Genomic DNA, 21137 nt, shown 5'->3' with positions numbered 1-21137 from the left:
CATGAGATACCATCTCACACCAGTGAGAATGGCACATATTAAAAAAACTAGCAACAACAAATGTTGGCGAAGGTGTGGAGAAAAAGGAACTCTCCTGCACTGCTGGTGGGAGTGCAAAATGGTCCAACCACTATGGAGAGCTGTGTGGAGATTCTTGGACCTACTAAACATAGAGCTTCCATATGATCCAGCAATTCCACTCCTAGGTATTTACCCAAAGGACACAGAAACATCAATTCCAAAGAGCACCTGCACCCCTATGTTTATAGCAGCACTGTTTACAATAGCTAAGCTTTGGAAACAACCCAAATGCCCAAAAATAGATGACTGGATCAAGAAGATGTGGTACATATATACCATGGAATATTACTCAGCATTCAAAAAAGATAAACACATGCATTTTGCAGCAGCATGGATGGCACTGGAAGGGATCATGCTCAGCGAAATAAGCCAGAAAGAAAAAGAAAAATACCGCATGGTCTCACTCATAGCAGGAATCTAGAAAACTTAAATAAGGGACTAGGAAAATGAATAACTATAAGAGAGTGAAAATCAGGGCCTCCCCGGTGGCACAGCGGTTGAGCGCTGGGTTGCGAAGCTGCCCGCAGCCTCTGCAGCGCCGGGTCGATCCCCGGCTGCTCCCCGGCCACCGCAGGAGGGTCCCACATGGCGCGCAGACCTCTCCTGCCGCCCGCTGCTCCCCTCAGCAGTGTACTTCGGTCCTTCTGCCTGCTCTGCTCCCCGCTCTGGCTCTGGTGAATTCTCTCGCCCTCCCGCGCTTCTGACTGTGCCCGGTGCTTATATACATAAATAAATAAATAAATAAAAATAAATTTAAAAAAATAATAATAAAAAAAATAAAAAAAAAAGTGAAAATCAAAATCAACAAAAAACTATGAACCAGAGACACTCTGTGGGGGGTAGAGGGCGGGAGGGGAGGGACTGGGGTCAAAATAAGGGGGTTGCAATTGTATGGGGATTATAAAAATAAAATTTATTATATAAAAAAAAGATTTTAATGTTCCATTGGCTTTAACTTCTTTCTATATAGGACACAGTCCAGTTCTATTAAATCCAGTTTTTCTATTTATCCTAGAATTCAGTATTATTTTATATTAAAAGAAAATTTCTTAAATTTCAAAAAGAGCTTAAAAAAATTCTTAAGGGCTTCCCTGGTGGTGCAGGTGAATGAGCGCCGCACTGTGAAGCTATCTGCAGCCTCTGCAGTTTGGGTTCCATCCCGGCCGGCCAGTGAGAATCCCACATGGCGAAGCAGACCTCACCTGTCTTGCCCGCTGCTCCCCTTGGCAGTGTATTTCGTCAGTCTGCCTGTTCTGTTCCCTGCTCTTCTCTGGTGAATCCTCTCACCCTCCCGTGCATCTGGCCTGTACCCTGGTTCTTGTATAAATAAATCTTTAAAAAAAAAAAAGTCTTAAATTTTTAAAGATGATAAAATTATTTTTGCTTTCATTGTTTTTTCAGTTCAAACCAAGGAAATTCTATAAAATCTTAAATCTTCTTGAGAGGCAAAGTATACATTATTCCGTTATATTCAAACTGATGAAAGAACAATTTTAAATTTGTCCCTAGACTTACTGTGCCATGATTCTTCTGGAAGCAAATGACTTCCTGGTCATCTTCAAATGTACTACCCAGTACCATCTGTGTAACAGACTTCATAGCAAAACCAAGCATGTGCTGGCAGAGGGGAACATGCTGAGACTCTGGAAAGGAGAGCCATTTATCTAATAATTCTTCTGAAAGCTGAAAGGGAACAGAAAACCACAGTGATTTACTATTTCTTTCTGCTAAGCCTTAGAAAAATTTAACAAACAGATTGTCTTCATTGAGTACTAAGTTCAGCTCTGTATCCAAAGTAAGTGAACTGCCAGGCTAACACTGGCTTCACCTACAATTATATGTTCAATGTTTAGGTACAGATTCTGTCAAAAGGCAGATTACAAGCAAAAGAGAACAACCAACATAACAATAAAAATTGAAAATAGAAATTGAAAGTTCAAAGACCAGAAAACCCTTAAACCTAATGGAAATTATAAAACTAAACTCTTAGCCTGTAACTAAAAATCATGAAGGAGCACCACAGAGTGCCTGTGATAGAACAATCAATCAATAAATACACTAATAAGCAAAAAGTCTAGACACACTTCTATGACAGAAACCTCTCAGAGGCTTAATGCCATTCCTTCATTCAACAAATATTTATCAAATCCCTTATAGAATTTAATGAATAAAAGCAATGTGAACCAATAAGATCTGGAGTCAGAAAAAGTCGGCTCTGTCATTTAGAAGTAATGTAACAATTTACTTAACTTTCCCAAAGTTCAAGCATCTCAATACTTGAATGGGGATTAAATCTATCCCTAATGCTTGCTGAGATAGGGACAGTTATATCCATGTCACATATGTAGTATGAGTTTTGTGAGGAGATACACACACACACACACATCTGTTTATATAAAGTAATATATGTGAGTTTCATGTTAGAAATTCTAATTTTAGCTCCTTTCCCATAGCAACTCCATAAAATTTTTGTCACAGTCTAAAGGATTATAATTTTGTGACAAACAGAGCACTCAAAATAAAAAGATTAGCACTACAAAGTTTACACCTAACTTTAAGTAAAATACATAGAATATAGAAAATAGCACTTCTCGTAGAGAAAGGAAAGGGAAGTCAATTGTTCCATGACATAAGACTGAGCTAGTTAATATACTTTAAAAAAATCCCTTGAGACTTGGGTTAACTTTAAGAAAACAGGAAAACAATAATTAAAGTAGAACATAACTATGATTTTAAAATTACTTTCATGGCACCAACAAAGTAAAAAGTTAGAACTCTGTAACTATTACTGAAGTCACTTAGCTTCTTTTATAATAAAAAGTAAAAAAAGCTTTTGGACACAAATGATTAAAGCAATGCTATTTTCTGGTTAAAATAGAAGAGCTAATAAAAATTTAGCTTTGATGTAATGACAGAGGTTCTAAATGTGGAAGGTAAACACTGGGGGGAGGAAAGCTTTCTTGTAGAAAATAAAATGTAGGGCCTCCCTGGTGGTGCAGCGATTGAGCACTGGGTTGCGAAGCTGCCCGCAGCCTCTGCGGCACCGGTTCAATCCCCGGCTGCTCCCCGGCCACCGCAGGAGGGTCCCACATGGCGCGCAGACCTCTCCTGCCGCCCGCTGCTCCCCTCAGCAGTGTGCTTCGGTCCTTCTGCCTGCTCTGCTCCCTGCTCTGGCTCTGGTGAATTCTCTCGCCCTCCTGCGCTTCTGACTGTACCCAGTGCATGTGTAAACAAAACAAACAAACAAATAAATAAAAATCATAAATAAAAATAAAAATACATGCCTCTTAAAAAAAAGAGACAAGAACTGAGAAACATTTATTTAAAAAAAAAAAAAAGAAAAGAAAATGTAATAGATATAAAAACAAACACAAGGTTTCCTTTTAGTAAACATTGAAGTTTACTTGCTTCAGAAAACATTATTTTTCTTTTTTTAAAGATTTATTTATTTATTTATACAAGTACTGGGTACAGTCAGAAGCGTGGGAGGGTAAGAGACTTCACCAGAGCCAGAGCGGGGAACAGAACAGACGAAACACACTGCTGAGGGGAGCAGCAGGTGTGGCAGGAGAGGTCTGCGCGCCATGTGGGACCCTTGCTGGCGGCCAGGGATGGAACCGGCGCTGCAGAGGCTGCGGGCAGCTTCGGAACCCAGCGCTCAACCGCTGCGCCACCAGGGAGGCCCAACATTATTTTTCTTAATAGCCTTGGAATTTTCCTTCAAAACAAATCTGGGAAAAGAACATGACTTAATACTATCTCAGCTTCATGCACTGAAATGGGAAAATCAGCTGAAAGTTGATGTTCACCCACTTAGATATAAATCTTACCTTCTTCACTCAGTCTAATCCCACACAGGCCTGTTTAAGCAGGCTCACCTCCACGGGATAAAGCTACTCCTTCTCATCTATAACCTGAGTGTTGAATTTCTTTGAACTTACACCAAGTAGCCCATGTCAATGCTAAGCCTTTACCTTGATCGTGACATGTAAAACAGAATTTACTTAGGTGTTAAGTATGAATTCCATTGATTCAGTTGTTCATTTACTTTTCACATTGCTGTCAAATCACTAAGTATGTATCTTTTTTCTGCCCCTATGTAATGTCACCCAATATACATTAAATTCCCATGTGAATTTGGGATTATTTCTGGACATTGACTGTTGATGTATACATGTGCTACTACCATAATTTTAAAATTATATTTTACCTTTCTAACATTTTCTACTACTATTCTCTTTCAAAATGTTCTGGAAGAGAGTGAGACCTCAGAATGGTGGCTCCAGATGTCCCTCTAAAATAATGAAAATATGTACAAAACAACTAAAATAAACTATTTCAGCAATCGGGCATTGAAGCAAAACCACATCACACACTAAGAAATATCTATCCAACAGAAACAACTGAATCTCCGTAAAACAGTGGAGTCTGTGATGTTTTAAAGTTATTTTCACCCGCCTTGGCCCTCCCTGGTAGCTCAAGGGTTTAAGACACAACCTATGAAGCTGTCTGTAGCCACTGCAGCACGAGTTCAATCCCCAGCCAGGGAGCAACCCACATTGCTCAGCAGACCTCTCTTGTCTTGCCCGCTGCTCCCCTCAGCAGTGTACTTCAATAAATCAGCCTGTTCTATTTGCCACTCTGTCTCTCGTGAATCCTCTCACTGCCCTGCCTCATCTCTGTCCTGTACCCCAGCTCTTGTATGCATAAAAAAATAAATCTTAAAAAAAAGGTTACTTTCACCTCCCTTCTCCCCCTAGCATGGTAGTCACGTCACCACACTGCAGACAACAGACAACCTTGCATCTTTGGAGATCTATTAAAAGCCCCATCAACACTGGTCACCAAAATGGTCACCAAAAATGGCAGAGTGGGGAATCCCAAGACTATTTCTCTCCCAAAGCAAGTAATGAACTGGAAAAAGCTTTCAGAATCAACTTCTGAAGATCTCTGAAATGTAGTCCAGTTTGATGAGTAAGAATGCTCTGAAAAGCTATCACTAAATATCTCTTTAAATATTCAATATTTTACAACTGATGTGCATCCCCACAAATATATCTGTAAAGTCATTAACATTAGATCTTCTATTAATATACTTTTACTTTTTAAAAACAATTGTTGGCTCTTAAAAAAAGAAAATATTCTGATGAAAAATACTGAACAATGCACCAACAGCAGGGAACATAATTTTCCCCAAATCAACTCCTGCATATTTGAGCATTTCAGAAAAAAAGGAAACCAAATACAAAGTCCTAAAAAGCCCATGAATAAAAGTCTTTGTTTTTAAAGATAATGAAATAAATTTTGGAATTTGCTTTTAGTACTTATTAATGTAAAAAAGTGGGAAAGAGGCATGGAAGAGATTCTACTTCACAGCTGTCAGATAGAACCAACTCTGCAGATTCCTTGATCCTGGAATTCTACCTCCAAAACCATGAGACAATCAATAAATTTCTGTTGTTAAAATCACTAAGTTTGTTGTACCTCGGTACTAGCAAACAAATACACCCCCATCTTAAAATCATCTCCCCGTGTTAATAATAAACATCTTTGCCATCTTTCTTAGTGTTTTTATCTAATCCACTATATGAACTTACTATCATTTTAACTAATATTCTACTAAACATTTAACCATCTTTTAATAATGAATAAGGATGCAAAATAACTTATGGATTTCTCAGAACATTCACATTAAAATACTACACTAATTTCAGCTAACATAAAATTACAGAAAAATAAGGCTTGAGATGTAATTATACCTGGGGACAGACTTGAATTGAATTACAAAATTCAATGATAAAATTCTGGAGGACATATCAGTTGTTCAGGAAAAAATACAAACATTCTTTTTGGAAAAAAAACATTTTTAGGTTATGATTTACAAGTTACTGTGTATTTATTTGAATTTCAGAGAAGCACATAATTTTAAGTCCAACCTGCATTAGGATATTATTGCTACTATACAGGGAAGTAGCCCCAAGTTATAGAGAAGCAATGTGCTAGAGTAACCAGGATAAAATGCTAGTCTTAGTATTTACTACCTATTTGACCTTGAACAAGTTACTTAACTACTCTGAGCTACAGTTTCTTCCTCTGGAAATGAGGGGAATTAGCAATACTGACCTATAAAGTTCTTGTAAGGAGTAAATCTATTTGTTCATACAAACTATTGAACAAAGGAACTGAATGATTAGGGCTGTTGATTAAGAGGATTCTGGACAATAGACATAAATACTAAAATCATGAAATAGTTGTTAAATCAGAATTAGCCCCAAAGTCACAGAAAAATAAAGGGTTGAAGCACAGAAGAAGAAATAGTTACACTCACAAAGTTCAAGTGGAGGTTTACACAGCCTTGACGAGATGCTCAGAGCGGGAAAGAGCCAGAACTCACAGGAAGAGGCGAGAGGATTAGAGAGGTTGTAACACAGAACTCAGATCTGAACAAAAAGAAAAGGCGAAAGAGTTACTGAAGGATATAACTTATTTTGGGTTTATTAGTCCAATAAACAGCACTGTTCTCTTAAGGAAGGGAGGAAGACGATGCTCTGAGAGTAGCTCTCATCAATCATGTTCTTGCTGATTAAATATTTCATTGGTATTTCTGACTACTGACTAAACTAAATACCTGGTTGAGGCTGTTGTTATGGGGCTGAAAACATAAATCAGGAACAAATTTCTCATATATGGACATATATGCTAGAAAATATGATGGCAAAAAACGTGAAAACTGGGAAATAATTTTCTACCTTGATTTGCCAGTGATCAGGTGGAAGAAATAAAGAATGGACTACAAAACAACACAAAAAGACTGAATGTTTGAAAAATACAGCTTGTGATAAAAGATTAAATAGGTTAGATTTACGTTTGAAGCAAAAAAGAAAGAATAATTAAGGCCTTTAGCAATAACTATTACTGAAAAGCAAAGTAAAGAAAAGCAAAGAAAAGAAAAAGCATAGCAAAAAAAAAAATGGGAAAAATTCCCTGGAAATATATAACTCATTGAAAGAAGATTCTTACTGACAAATGTGAGGTCTTTAAACAGAATAGAATGGAAGACTGAATGGTGAATGCTTAGAGCAAGGCAACATAACTATTTCCAGGGAGGACAATGAGGGTAACAGGAACAGCTATGGCAACTCAAGCAGGTAGAGCCAGAGAACAGGACATGTGCTCAGCCAACAGAACCTTGAGAAACAAAGCAGGAATGATAACAAGGGGAGGGAGGTGATTTGGTATGCGAGTCTCGGGATGGTGCTTTGAATAGTGGCTGCCAATTAGAAAAGAAAAATGGAACATAGGGAGGCTGAACAAAGGGCCGTAAAAAAGATAAAACTTGCAAGCTGACCATAGTTCTGAGGCATACAGCAGGGGAGGGGGGTCAAAACAGGGGAGGGAAGGGCACAAGGGACTATGGTGATGGATCATGGGTGATGTGGTAGAAGTACAGGCACAACACCTTAGTAGAGAAACCAGATATTGTACAAAAATGAACAACAACATAAGAAAATAAATAAATTTAATTATAAAAAAATAAAGAAAAAAAAAAGAAATGGGAAATGGAGGGACACTAATCAGCAGTCAAACATAGTTAAAGATCTTGTTCAGTCTGTTTTGAGAAGCACACTGTGTAAAGTGGGGCCAACGTATTAACACTTCCACTAAACTCCATTAAGACTTCCAAATAGAGCCTCCCTGGTGGCGCAAGGGGTTAAGCACAGCACTATGAAGCTATCCGCTGCCTCTGCACAAGAGTTTGATCCCCTGCTGGTCCGGGAGCTACCCACATGACGTAGCAGACCTCTCCTGTCTCGCCCGCTGCTCCCCTCAGCAGTGTACTTCAGTCAATCTGCCTGTTCTGTTTCCTGCTCTGTCTCTGGTGAATCTTCTCAGCCCCCTGCATCTCTGGCCTGTACCCCAGATCTTGTATGCATAAATAAATAAATCTTTAAAAAAAAAAAAAAAGACTTCCAAATAGAACTTCTAGAAGGAAAAGATAACATTAAGTAGTACCCAAATGTAATTTTTAAATAGTGGATATTGAGGATGAGTCAATACAGCATCCTGTGAGAGACTAGGCATTGTGTAACTCAAAAAATAAGTTACAAAAGTGCCTATAATGTGCAGTCAGAACACTTTTAGGAGGAATGAAGTAAGTTACAGAAGACAACAGGAAAAGAATATAAAACTGACCGAGCATCTATTACATGCTAAACATAAAATCTTTACCAAAAAATGTCTTCATTAGTATGATGGCTTGGATTTGCTTTAAAATAATCCAGAAATAATTTAATGCAGAGAAATAACAGGGAAGGGAAATAGAGGTAAGGATAAAATAAAATTGAGTCTAATTTAATGGCCATTAAAGTTTGGTGATGACAACATGATGATCATTATACTATTCTCTCTAGTTTTGCTTCTTTAAAATTTTCCATGATTTTTAGAATTATTTAATTATATAATGCAAGGATAAGAGGTGTGTGTGTTACATTTGTGAGTGAATGAGTTTAGTTTCTATAAAACTGAACCTTCTAAATATGTGTCATGCATCAAATAAGATGGAAGAGATTCAGGTTGGAAACATTAGTAGGAGGTGAAGTTTCAGAGGAACAGGAAAAATATAAGCAAGGAAAAATGTTAACAGAAGAATGGAAGAGGGACAGGAGAAGCAGCAAACAAATAGCAGGGGAAACTATTTCTTAAGCAAAAGGCAGGTATTTCTTGAGTGTTTACTGTGTCCTAAGCTATTTTTACAACATTATCTCATACAATCCTCACTGCAGCAAATTAATAATGTAGATAGTGTAGGGTAAGGTAAAAGTATCAGGCTTTTCTGCCCTCCTGCCATTAGGATAGATGACGGAACCCTGCGGTCCTGAATGCATGCCTGATGGCGGGCACCAGGAGTAGGGTGTGGGCATATGTAGATGGGATTCACCTGGGTAAGACTGGGCTTTTAAGGGTGGCATCACGGGGACGCCAGCAGAAGCAAAGAGAACAGAACTACCAAAAGAAGCAGAGAGGCAGAAGCAGAACCACGAGAGAGCAGCAGAGACCACCAGAAAACGCTGGAGAGCCCAGAAAAAGTGAAGACTTGCTGGGGGCTCGGGAGGCCTGCCAACCTCCCGGCCCCCCAGTAGCCCTGTCTGCTGTGTACCTGGTAAATCCCAATAAAAGCCTGCAAACGCCACTGAGGGCTCCAGGACTCCCTCCTCCTTTACCCCGTCTGCATAAAATCATAGAAAAACTGCACTGTGGCCCATCCTGCCATTACAATAGTTATCTTCAATTTAAAATGAAATAAAAGCTCCAAAGACCAAGTAAATCAATCATACAGATACTAAATATCAGAAGCAAGATATATAACCTCTTGTCCATGCTGAAAGTCTTTGTATACACAGTGATTCAGTTCATATAAGCAGAAGCCCAGTTATCTGAATTTTTAACAATACAGTGTTAACGCATGAGCTGAGACTGAATTCTGGGAAATACTAGTTTAAAGCCTGGCTTAAAAACACAAGGGAGCAAAAATAGAAGACTGGATCAAGAGGATGTGGTATATATACACAATGGAATATTATTCAGCAATCAAAAAAGATAAACTCATGACATTCTCAGCAACGTGGATGGAGCTAGAAGGAATTATGCTCAGTGAAATAAGCCAGAAGGAAAAAAAAATATCGGGTGGTTTCACTTATAACAGGAATATAGGGGAACCAAACAAGACATCAGTGTAAAAAAAAAAAACAGTACAAAACACAACAAAGCAAAAACAGACAATTACAAATCAGAGACATGCTGCAGGGGAGGAGGAGGGAGAGGGATCAGTGGGAGGGAGAAAGGGGGGAGCACAGGGGACTGTGGTGATGGTGCATGGGTGCCTTGGGGAAGGAAATTCTATGGGGACTCAACCTGAGGGGGTGGGAGGAAGCAATATTGTTTAAAAAAAAATTTTTTTAAGAAAAAAAAAAAAAAACACAGGGCAGGTCTACTGATAAAGTTTTTTCTGGTTCTCTCCATTCCCATCATTCCAACTTATATAGGGAGCACAGGTGCTAAGATTTGTTTTTGATTGTTCTGTTTTAGAATTCCAGGTGGGTGAAATTCAGCTTCGAAAGATAGGTTAGAAAAGTGTAACAAAGACAAGACATACCAACAGTCTAAAAATAATGTACTATTATCTATGTGACAGAACTCCAGGCCAAATTACAAATAGCCTTACCTTTAGCAGGAGAGCAAAATTACTTTGCAGAGAATTAGCCACACCATTTTCACACAATTTTTTCCTCATGTGGTTTTCACTCGTATGCCCACCATCAGAATGATACCTTAATAATGACTTCAGCATGGTTTCAAAAGGATCCACTGAAACAGATAAATTAAACATTTTAATGAAAATAATCACTAGAATAAATCAGCAAAAGAACAAAAAGACTAGGGAGGTGAAGACTTGTAGCTGACTTTTCTTTGTAACTCCCCATCTTTCCTAAATACATGAATTGTTAATAAAAATTGGCAAGAACAATATATCTAAGGTCTTTAAGTAAACTCCACGGTTACAATAGCACACAATTTCATACTGTGCTTTGAACCAACATTTTTCAGTAGGTTTTTCTGCTAATGGCTCCCAAATCTCCTTTGTGGTCAGTTTTGAAAAATCTTTCCAGAAGCCCTCTCATTCATTCAATTGCCAAGTAATGTACTTCTACAATTGCACTATCTTTCCCACTTACCTATTCCCTCCCAATTATACAGCTAATTCACATTGTTTGATGATTTACTCAGCCAGCAATATTGAGTGTTTCTTACTGGGCATGCACATATTAGATACAGACACTATTAAATTCACTAGATGTAACTCTTCTGATAGCTGGCTTCACTTTGTCATGGCATGAATACATTATATTGATTCATAATTCCACCATCAATCATTAATACTTGTATAAACTTTCTACCTGTGACAAAAATGTCTTCGATTTTTTCAAAAAGCTCATGACGGGCCTCCCCGGTGGCGCAGCGGTTGAGCACTGGGTTGCCAAGCTGCCCCGCAGCCTCTGCAGCGCCGGTTCAATCCCCAGCTGCTCCCCGGCCACCAGAGGAGGGTCCCACATGGCGCACAGACCTCTCCTGCCACCTGCTGCTCCCCTCAGTAGTGTACTTGGTCCTTCTGCCTGCTCTGCTCCCCGCTCTGGCTCTGGTGAATGCTCTCACCTTCCCGCGCTTCTGACTGTACCCAGTGCTTATATAAATAAATAAATCTTTTTTAAAAAAATAAAAAAATAAAAAGCTCATGCCACTGGGGGAAAAAAAAAGCACATGCCATTGATTTTAAAGCAAAATTGATAAGTTTGCATGTAACATCAAGTATACAGTTAAAATTATTTAGCTGAGGGCCTCCCAGGTGGCGCAGGGGTTAAAGTCTCAACACTACCAAGCAAGCTATCACCAGCCACTGCGGCATGAGTTCAATCCCCGGACAGGGAGTAAACCCACATGGCGCTGCAGACCTCTCCTTTCTCACCCACTGCTCCCCTTAGCAGTGTATTTCAGTAGATCCAACTGTTCTGCTCCCCATTATGTCTCTGATGTATCCTCTTACCCCAAGCACCTTTGGCCTACAGCCCAGTTCTTATAAAAATAAAATAAAAATGAATCTTTAAAAAAATTATTTAGCTGACACCAAAACTTTTCTTCTCCCCTTTATAGATTTTTAAGTGTAACTATATTGCTGTCACACAAATAATGCATCATTACCATAAACAATTATAACAAAAAATGCATCATTATAAACAATTAAATTAAAATACAAAGTCAGGGCCTCCCCTGGTGGCGCAGGCAGTTGAGCGCAGCACTGTGAAGCTGTCCACAGCCTCTGCGGCACCGGTTCAATCCCGCCAGCCAGAAACAGTCCCACAAGGCTCTCCTGTCACACCCGCTGCTCCCCTCAGCCATGTATTTAGTCAGTCTGCCTGTTCTGTTCCCCACTCTGTCTCTGGTGAATCCTCTCACCCTTCCGCGCATCTGGCCTGTACCCCAGTTCTTGTGTAAATGAATAAATAAATCTTAAAAAAAAAATACAAAGTCAAAGATAAAATTCATCTAAATCTCACCACACAGAGATACTCACTATTAAACAGTTCAGAGATTTTATTTTTTTCACTGCTGTTAACATTTCTTAAGAGAGAAAACCTTGCAAGTTGATCACAGATCTAAGGCATAGAGGGGGAAAGGAGAGGTAAAGAACACAAAGGACTGTGGTCATGGATCATAGGTGCGACAGTGGTGAGAAAACTATGGGGACTACATCTGAGAGGAGAAATCAAATACCGTGCAAAAATTAACAACATAAGAAAAAAAAACTTAAAAGTTTTAAGAGAGACAGAAAAACCTGTCACATTTTACAAAGAACAGTCCCTTCTTTCAGAGCACTTCTCTCAGTGGGATCATTTGGACACTATTCACATGCTCCCTCACTCCCCAACATTCAAATATGAGCTCTACAGGAGCAGAGGCCCTGGTTCTGTTGGTTTTCCTCATCAGTGTATTTCCTGACAGTCCTGATCACATTGTGGAAACACTGAGTGATTAAGAGAATAAACTCAGGGCCTCCCCTGCTGGCGCAGCGGTTGAGCGCTGGGCTGAGAGCCTGCCCGCAACCTCTGCATTGCTGGTTCTTTCCCCAGCCGCCAACAAGGGTCCCACAAAAAAAAAAAGAAGAGAACAAACTCAGATCACCGGGCTAACTGCAAGGCCCAGCTCCATCACTAATTAGTTGTGTAACCTTGGGAAAGTGATTTAACAGCCCTATATCTCAATTTCTCTTCTGTACAATGAGGATAACCATAATATCTACGTCAAAAGGTTGTTCTGAGGATGAAATGAGTTAATATTTATAAAGGGCTTCGAATGGTACTGACATGTAGTAATTGCTACAAAACTATTCAATAAACAAAATAATATATCTCATCATCTTAAGATCTGAAAGTATTCTTTTATTCAGCCATGAGTAATTATTACTTTATATCAAATTGTTATGAATTATACTATTTCCTTATTATATTATTTACTATTATTACTTCTTTTTAAACACATAAATATGAATTTTTCTCATTTATGTGATTATCAACTAAAGATAAATTCCTTAATATGGTATTTCTAAGTCAAAGACCACTGCCAACCTTTATCAGCAATGAGTTTTGTCCATATTTTATATCTCTTCTAGTCGTTAGGTAACAGTATCAATTTTATTAGCATCCCACTAATTATTAATGAGGTAGAGACCTGTATCTGGGATACAGGCCAGATGTGCAGGAAGGTGAGAGGATTCACCCAAGAGAGTGGGGAACAGGACAGGCAGACCGATGAAATACATTGCTGAGGGGAGCAGCTGGCAAGACAGGAAAGGTCTGCTGCACCTGTATTTTGTATCTCTTCTTTCTTAATTATTTATACCCATTTTCTACAATTACATTTTATTTTTGTTTTCTTATTAAATTTTTATATATAGTTTTTTTAATATTTTATATATATATAGTTATCCCATTTTTCTTTCTTTCAAACCTTTTCATGGCACCTTTTGATTCGACAGAAATATAATAATCAGTTACTATACATTATGAGTAGTAATGTATAGCCAACATTTTCCCATCTCTCTTTCATCCTTTTTCAAGGCCTTTTTTATTGTACTGAGAGCTTTCATTTTTATGAAATGACTTTATGAAGTCAAAAATGACTTTATGAAGTCAGATTTACCCAACTTGTGCTTAATGGCTTATCTTGTGTAATGGTAAGAAAGGGTTTATCAACATTCTCTCACACAATTTAATTTTTAATCTTGTTTTTTCCTACTATTTTTGTGATTCCATGTCTTAATCATTTAGAATTTATTTTGACATAAAGAGTAAGGCAAGGATTGAGATGCATTTTTTTCAAATAACATTACTAGTTTTTTGAAAAAACCAACTAGAAGAATTGGGGTGTAGGCCAGAGGTGTGGGGGGGTGGGGGAGGATTCACCACAGACAGAATGGGGAGAAAAACAGTAGGATCTACTGAAATATACTGCTGAGCGGAGGAGGGGGTGAGACAGGAGATCTGCTGTGCCATATGGGTTAGCTCCCCAGCCAGGATGGAATTCAGGTCATTGTGGTGACAGCACTGAGACCTAACCCCTAGGCCAACAGGAAGGCCCAGCACAAAAATTTAAAAATTAATCTAGCTTTAAAATATACTATTCTGGTGGTACAAGTATTAGTCTCATTAATATTCTTTCTAGCTGTTTCTGGGCTGCTCATGTAACTTTACTCTTTTAGATGTACCCTGGAAATATTTTTTCAGTTTCCAAAAAAATACCTGTTGGAATTTATGGAGTCTTACTGCATAGCCCTATAAATTGAAGAACTAATCACTTTACAACACTGTGGTCTTAAATGAGGCAATAAAAATAGACTTCAGCACAATGCCTAGCACATATTATAAAGCATTCAATAAATGCTAGCTATTTCTATCCATGAATAATACATAGTTCTTCATTTATAGACATTCATCCCTAAAAGAATAAGATCTGCTAATTAGAAAGAAAATTAAACTCACATGTCTTATTGGGGTTGATATGCTGCTTCAGGACATCAACAGTGCCCAAACTAACCACAAGGCGCCTGCCAAACCAGAAAGAGACCACAGGACCGTATCTCTCGTGCAAATTAACCAGGAACTCATGCAAACTTCCACTGTTGACAATATCTGGAAGATTACCATCTCTGAGAAGAGAGCAACATTTGACAAAATAATCAATGTGACTTGAAAGATTAGAAAAACTAAAGATGATTCTGAATTGTGTCAACAGATGAAAGCAAAGGTACTTGAAATTCAAATTATTGAAAAATCCACAACACAATTATACTTGACTTCTTGCTTACCGTAGTTATATTTAGATATGGATTTGTCTGATATTTTGAGAATTCATAAAACTTCAAACCAAGCGAGAAAGCTACACAAGGACTTAAGACACTGGAAAACCATCCAATTTTTGCAACACCTCATTTTGAAATAACAGTGAACATCATCACATCTGCCATGAACAAGTTTTTTCTTCATTCCATCTATCTTTATCCTTTCTGTTTTTAACTATCTCTGGCTAAGGAAAGTGAGAGCAGTTAGAGATTTGATTTACACAGCCCTCCTTTCCGTTCTTACAAGGTTTTCATTGTAGGTCCACAGATAGGTTTAGAATAAACAAAGAAATTAAATAAACTGAGTAATCTGAGTAATCTAAAAATATGGTATAGTATTGATACAAAAAAAAAATTACTTTTCTTCTGTTGGAGTAATCCCTGGAATTCCTGCAGCTCGTCTGGAAGCCTTAAAAAAAATTTTAAAATAATTTAGTACAATGAATTATCACATATATCCCATAAATCTGATGTGTCTTCCTAAGACATATGCAAAAAGTTTAAATAATATCTTTCCAATTTGATGGAATCTCAGAAATTATTTCCATAGTAAGATACAAAAACTGGTTTCTTTGTAGAGGAAAGACTATCTTAACATTCTTTCTCTGTGTCAATTAAACAAGTGTTTGAAGAATTTAAAAACCACCCTACATCACTTAATACATAATTAAGTACAGTTTTCTTTGTTCTGAGTCTATAAATGATGCCAGATGGCTTGGCTTAAAAAAAAAAAATCAATGCCATGCTTATAATAGCTTTATTCCTGAAATAGTTCTGCTCTTTCTAGTCAAAGAATTTACCAAAATACTATAAATATTGAACTTCAGCTATAATGAAGTCATTATTATGCAGCAAATAAAGGATGTGAAATTAAAGAGTTCTGTGGCATCCAGGAAATAGGGTATCCAACACAGATGAAGAGAATATCCCCAATCATTAAAGGACCAGATCTATGCAGCTGAATGAGATGATAATCAGCACTGCCTGGGCCAGGATGGAGAGCTCCAGAAAGGATATCTTCATGGGAAAGAAAATACAACAGATGAAAACTCGCCATTTGTAACAACATGGATGAACTGGAAGGGACTATGCAAAGCAAAATAAGTCAGAAGGAGAAAGATAAATACCAGATGATTTCACTCATTTGTGGACTTAATATAAAGAAAAAAAAACAAATCTTGAAATCTGACTGTAGAATTAGGCTACTAGAGGTGGATGGCGGGTGTGGGGAGTAAAGTAAGGAAAGGCATTTGGTGAAGACTGGACATTGGGTGGACGTTTGGTGGAGATTTATTAAAGCTTTGGTTGTGGGTGGGGTAGCATATGTCTGAAACAGAGTGAGCCTATGCCTGTGATAATATACAGTGTCGTAAACCAACATTACTTCAATAAAAAAAAAATACAAAAAAATACAACTAATGTCTGAGTATGTGGACAATCTCAATGAGTAGTATTATGGGAAAAAATTGAAATTTTTTGGGAAAAAAAACTGACAGGAGTGAATAAGCTCTCATGATGTGTGAAAAGTAAAGCCAACCTCTGCTAACCACCATAATGCTGGCTTCCACAGATCCATCAGCAAGCAGGAAGAGGGAGCCTCAGAAGTATGTGTTCTCTGGATAAGATTCCTGCACCAGCCTCCACACTTCACTAGCAGACATGAAGGGTGAGCCTGAGAACACCAGGTAAAACGCTCTTCTGCCTTTTACTATATTCACATTTCCCAAATACCTGAAATGATGAGCTATTTCCAAATATGGCACGTAGCTGGGTACACTCTGTGAAAGTCTCCTGGATATCCAGAGCCTCCCCACTTCCACATGCCTTGGTAAGATCCAGAATAACGTTCTTACATTTGTCCTTACTTATATTAGACACTACATATAGCCTAGGACTACCATTTCTAGGTTTTCCCTCATCCCCCTGGATTCCTATTTCTAAATTTTATCCTCCTTCCTGACCCATTTCTCCCCCACTCAAACGTCCATCATACCTCAGCCCTGATTCTCACTCATATACTAGATCTAAGACATTTCCAACAAACCAACATCTCCAGAGTGTTAACATCAGGTGTCCAAACCTATAACTATTTCTTATCTTCCCTTCTTGTAATTTTTTACTATCTTGACTCCAAAAATAGTTTTACCCCAAAAGATGCTCTTTTCCCATTCCACTCACTCTATTTGCTAGCACTTAACAAAGTATTTTGTTGGGCTCCCTGGTGGTGCAAGGGGTTAAGCACCACACTGTGAAGCAAACATCAGCCTCTACAGCATGAGTTCGATACCCTGGCCCACCAGGGAGCAACCTACATGGTGAAGCAGACCTCAACTCTCTCGCCCACTGCTCCCCTCAGCAGTGTATTTCAGTTTCCTGTTCTGTTCCCGGCTCTGTCTCTGGTGAGTCCTCTCACCCCCACCATACCTCTGGCCTGTACCCCATCTTCTATGCATAAATTAATCTTTGAAAAAAAAAAGAAAATATTTTGTTATTATCAGGGATGTACTTAGAGTTGTTCAGTTACTTTATAAAACCACCACCTTGCTTTGTGGATGATTGCATTTAATGATGATTCCTCAACCATTAGTTCCTCTGCAGACAAAGGCTAGTAGAGAAAGGCTGGGATAGGAGAATCCAGCACAGTGGACTCGGCAAGCTCACACACTAACCCACAGCCTCGCTCCTGCTTGACCCATCTGCCTTGGAGAGGCCGCGCGAGGAGTCAGACCCGGACAGGCCTTTGGAGTCTAATAATGAGGGCAAATCTAAAGACTGACGGAAAAGAAACCACCAAAAATTGTTGGTGGAGGGGCCTCCCTGGTGGCGCAAGGGGTTAAGAAACAACCTATGAAACTCTCCACTGCCACTGTAGCACAAGTTCGAGCCCCGGCCAGGGAGCTACCCACATGGCGCAGCAGACCTCTCCTGACTCGCCCGCTGCTCCCCTCAGCAGTGTACTTTGGTCAATCTGCCTGTTCTGTTCCCCACTCTGTCTCTGGTGAATCCTCTCACTCTCCACACCTCTGCCCTGTACCCCAGTTCTTGTATGCACAAATAAATCTTTTTTTAAAAAACTGCTGGTAGAAAGCTTGGGGAAGGAGAAAGCAGTGAGCACCCTCAAGTTTCCTTCCAGACACACGAGAACATGGGTTTGGAAGCGTGTGTGCCAGAAGCCACCCAAAGACCTTCACACCCGCCTGGTAATGGCTTGGTGGTGCTGGGGACCGGGGGCGGGACCCCGAGGACTGAGGCCTCTGGTGGTCGCGGGGCTGCTCTCCCCGCCATCCCCCCCTGCCCGCCCGCCGCGCTCTGCGCCTGCGCCGCCCTCCCTTCAGCCGGACTCGACCGCGCCCGGCGAGGCGCCACGTGACCCGGCGCCCGCGCGGGGGGCGCCCTCCCCTCAGCCCCGCCCCTGCGGCCCGCCGCGGGCGAGCTACGTGGACGCGCGTGGGGCAGAGCCAGGGACGGCGGCCGGAGCCCTGCGGGCTGAGGTGGCGGTTACCGGGTACAGGTAGAGCACCGCGCCCACCAGCGCCAGCAAGAAGGTGACGGCGAAGATCGCGAAGTCCAGCATGGCGCTTCCGCCGGGAGCCGCGTCCCAGAGCCGCAGCGGCGCCTCGGCCTGGAGGGACCGTGGAATGAGGGCGGGGGCGGAGGGGCCCGCGGGACGCCGGAGCGAATGGGCCGCGGGGCGGGGGGCGGGGCCCGGCCCGGCTGGGGGGCGGGGGCGCCGCGCGGCGCGAGCCACGTCCCCGGGCGGGGATTGGGGAGCCGCGGTGGCGGGACTGGGGCGCCGCGGTGGCGGGACTGGGGCGCGGAGCTGCTGGGGAAACGGAGCCCAGACTCCGCAACACGGTAGGCGTCGTCGCTTTGCCCCAACCAGGAGTTGCAAGTGTTGTTTTCAGGTTTAAGAGTAAAAACTCTAGGGCCTCCCCGGTGGCGCAGCGGTTGAGCGCGCCTGCAGCCTCTGCGGCGCCGGTTCGATCCCCGGCTGCTCCCCGGCCACCGGAGGAGGGTCCCGCATGGCGCGCAGACCTCTCCTGCCGCCCGCTGCTCCCCTCAGCAGTGTACTTCGGTCCTTCTGCCTGCTCTGCTCCCCGCTCTGGCTCTGGTGAATTCTCTCGCCCTCCCGCGCTTCTGACTGTACCCAGTGCGTGTATAAAATAAATAAATCTTTAAAAAAAAAAAAAAAAGAGTAAAAACTCTAAACCACTAGTTCTCCAGTGCACGTCCCTGGACCGGCAGCCCCAGCAGCGCCCCTGGAGAACTTGTGATAAATTCCTTTTCTTCATCTTACCCCGACCCTCGGAGTCAGGCTCTATGGGAAGGAGAAAGACAAAGGAGTCTGTTTTAACGAAGCTGTTGAACGCAGTCAGAAGCACTCACCTGGGTTCACCTGGACTGGAAATTGCTTGAGTCAAAAAGTTTAATCTGGGCCTCCCCGCCACGGTGGCGCAGCGGTTGAGCGCTGGGTTGCGAAGCTGCCCGCAGCCTCTGCAGCGCCAGTTCGATCCCCGGCTGCTCCCCGGCCACCAGAGGAGGGTCCCGCATGGCGCGCAGACCTCTCCTGCCGCCCGCTGCTCCCCTCAGCAGTGTACTTCGGTCCTTCTGCCTGCTCTGCTCCCCGCTCTGGCTCTGGTGGATTCTCTCACCCTCCCGCGCTTCTGACTGTACCCAGTGCTTGTATTAAAAAAAAGAAAATAGTTAAAATTTTAAAAATCAAGTATTTCTTTAGGACCAGTTAGTCATTACAATTTTGTTGCACATTTGATCAAAAAAATAATCACAGAATTTGATAAAGTAGTAAACCTAAGTAAAAAGTCTGTTGGAAATTCATCTGTTCAGATGGAATAGGCACATTTTTCAATTAGTTCAAGTATTTATGAATTAATATAATTTAATGCTAAATATCAATTCAGGGGCCTCCCTGGTGGTCTAAGGGTTAAATCTCAGCGCTATCACCTGGAGGACCTGAGTGAGATCCCCAGTCGAAGCTAACACATAGGGAGCAGCAGACCTCTCTTGTCCCCCACTCTGCTCCCCTCAGCAGTGTATTTCAGTAGATCAGCCTGTTCGGCTACCTACTCTGTCTCTGGTGAATCCTCTCACCCCTGGCACCTCTGGCCTACACTTCAGTTCTATGCATAAATAAATAAATCTCAAAAAAAAAAAAATGAATTCAAGTGCTTTTTTTTGGTTTTAGTAAGTCCTGAAAAAACTTTTTCCTGGAAGCAACAAGCTATTACAGAGTCACAGCAACATCATTCAATTTTTTGCTTTACTTTTGAGATACAGCCCCAAAATTATATAGTCAGATTTTACACATACACACACACACATATTACATATGACTATATATGTGCTTGCTTTCTGTTAATATGAAGTACATGTATTTATTTTTATTCTTTTAAAAGATTTATTTATTTATACAAGCACTGGGTACAGTCAGAAGCATGGGAGAGTGAGCGAATTCACCAGAGCCAGAGCAGGGAGAAGAACAGGCAGACTGCTGAGGGGAGCAGCAGGCACAGCAGGAGAGGTCTGCGCCCCATGTGGGACCCTCGCAGGCTGCCGGGGATCTAACCGGTGCAGCAGAGGCTGCAGGAAGCTTCGCAGCTCAGCGCTCAACCGCTGCGCCACTGGGGAAGCCCCATGTATTTATTTTTAAATGATAACTCAATCATAAATTCATGAAATGGACCACATTTGGTCATGATGCACGATTATCCCTTTTACTTATTACTGAAATTGATGGCAGATCTTAAGGCTCTTCCTGGCTATGATAGATAATGGGCTGTAGTAAGGATCTTCCTGTCCACGATAGATAATGGGCTGTAGTTTTGTAGGGGATTTTTGGTAGTTCTTGCAGGCTGAGTGTTGGGATCACATATATTTCAATATTTTTTTGTACTTTTTTGCCAGCAGGATCTTAAATCCTAGATTTCCGCCATACTTTTTTTCCTCTTAACTATCCATTCACCAGAGGCTACATTTTACACTCTTCTCAAGAAGCAATGCCTTTTGAGATTGCCACATCAAATTCTGCACATTATGTTAATTTTAATACAGTACTCTGATCCATTCAAACTTTTTCAACTTTTGCATA

General features: G+C 40.8%; 1 protein-coding gene across 3 annotated transcripts in view; it reads right to left on the bottom strand.

Annotated features, from left to right (window-relative positions):
- CYP20A1 (cytochrome P450 family 20 subfamily A member 1) overlaps positions 1 to 18932 on the bottom strand; it is a gene marked incomplete at both ends in the record, with an annotated part of 35942 nt that extends 17010 nt beyond the window's left edge. Inside the window, 5 exons of one of the 3 annotated variants that reach the window (XM_084243885.1) lie at positions 1593 to 1764; positions 10304 to 10446; positions 14673 to 14839; positions 15391 to 15440; positions 18534 to 18932. In XM_084243885.1, the coding sequence (XP_084100011.1) occupies positions 1593 to 1764; positions 10304 to 10446; positions 14673 to 14839; positions 15391 to 15440; positions 18534 to 18605 (604 nt within the window). Of the gene's footprint in view, positions 1 to 1592; positions 1765 to 10303; positions 10447 to 14672; positions 14840 to 15390; positions 15441 to 18533 lie in introns of those variants that run through there. The other 2 variants (XM_084243886.1, XM_084243887.1) reach the window with 2 other exon arrangements.
- Positions 18933 to 21137: the final 2205 nt, after the last annotated feature.

The sequence above is a fragment of the Talpa europaea genome (assembly GCF_964194135.1).
Source record: "Talpa europaea genome assembly, chromosome: 1".
Taxonomy (NCBI): domain Eukaryota; kingdom Metazoa; phylum Chordata; class Mammalia; order Eulipotyphla; family Talpidae; genus Talpa; species Talpa europaea.
Note: the sequence above shows the minus strand (reverse complement) of the source record. Positions and strands in the feature narration are given on the sequence as shown.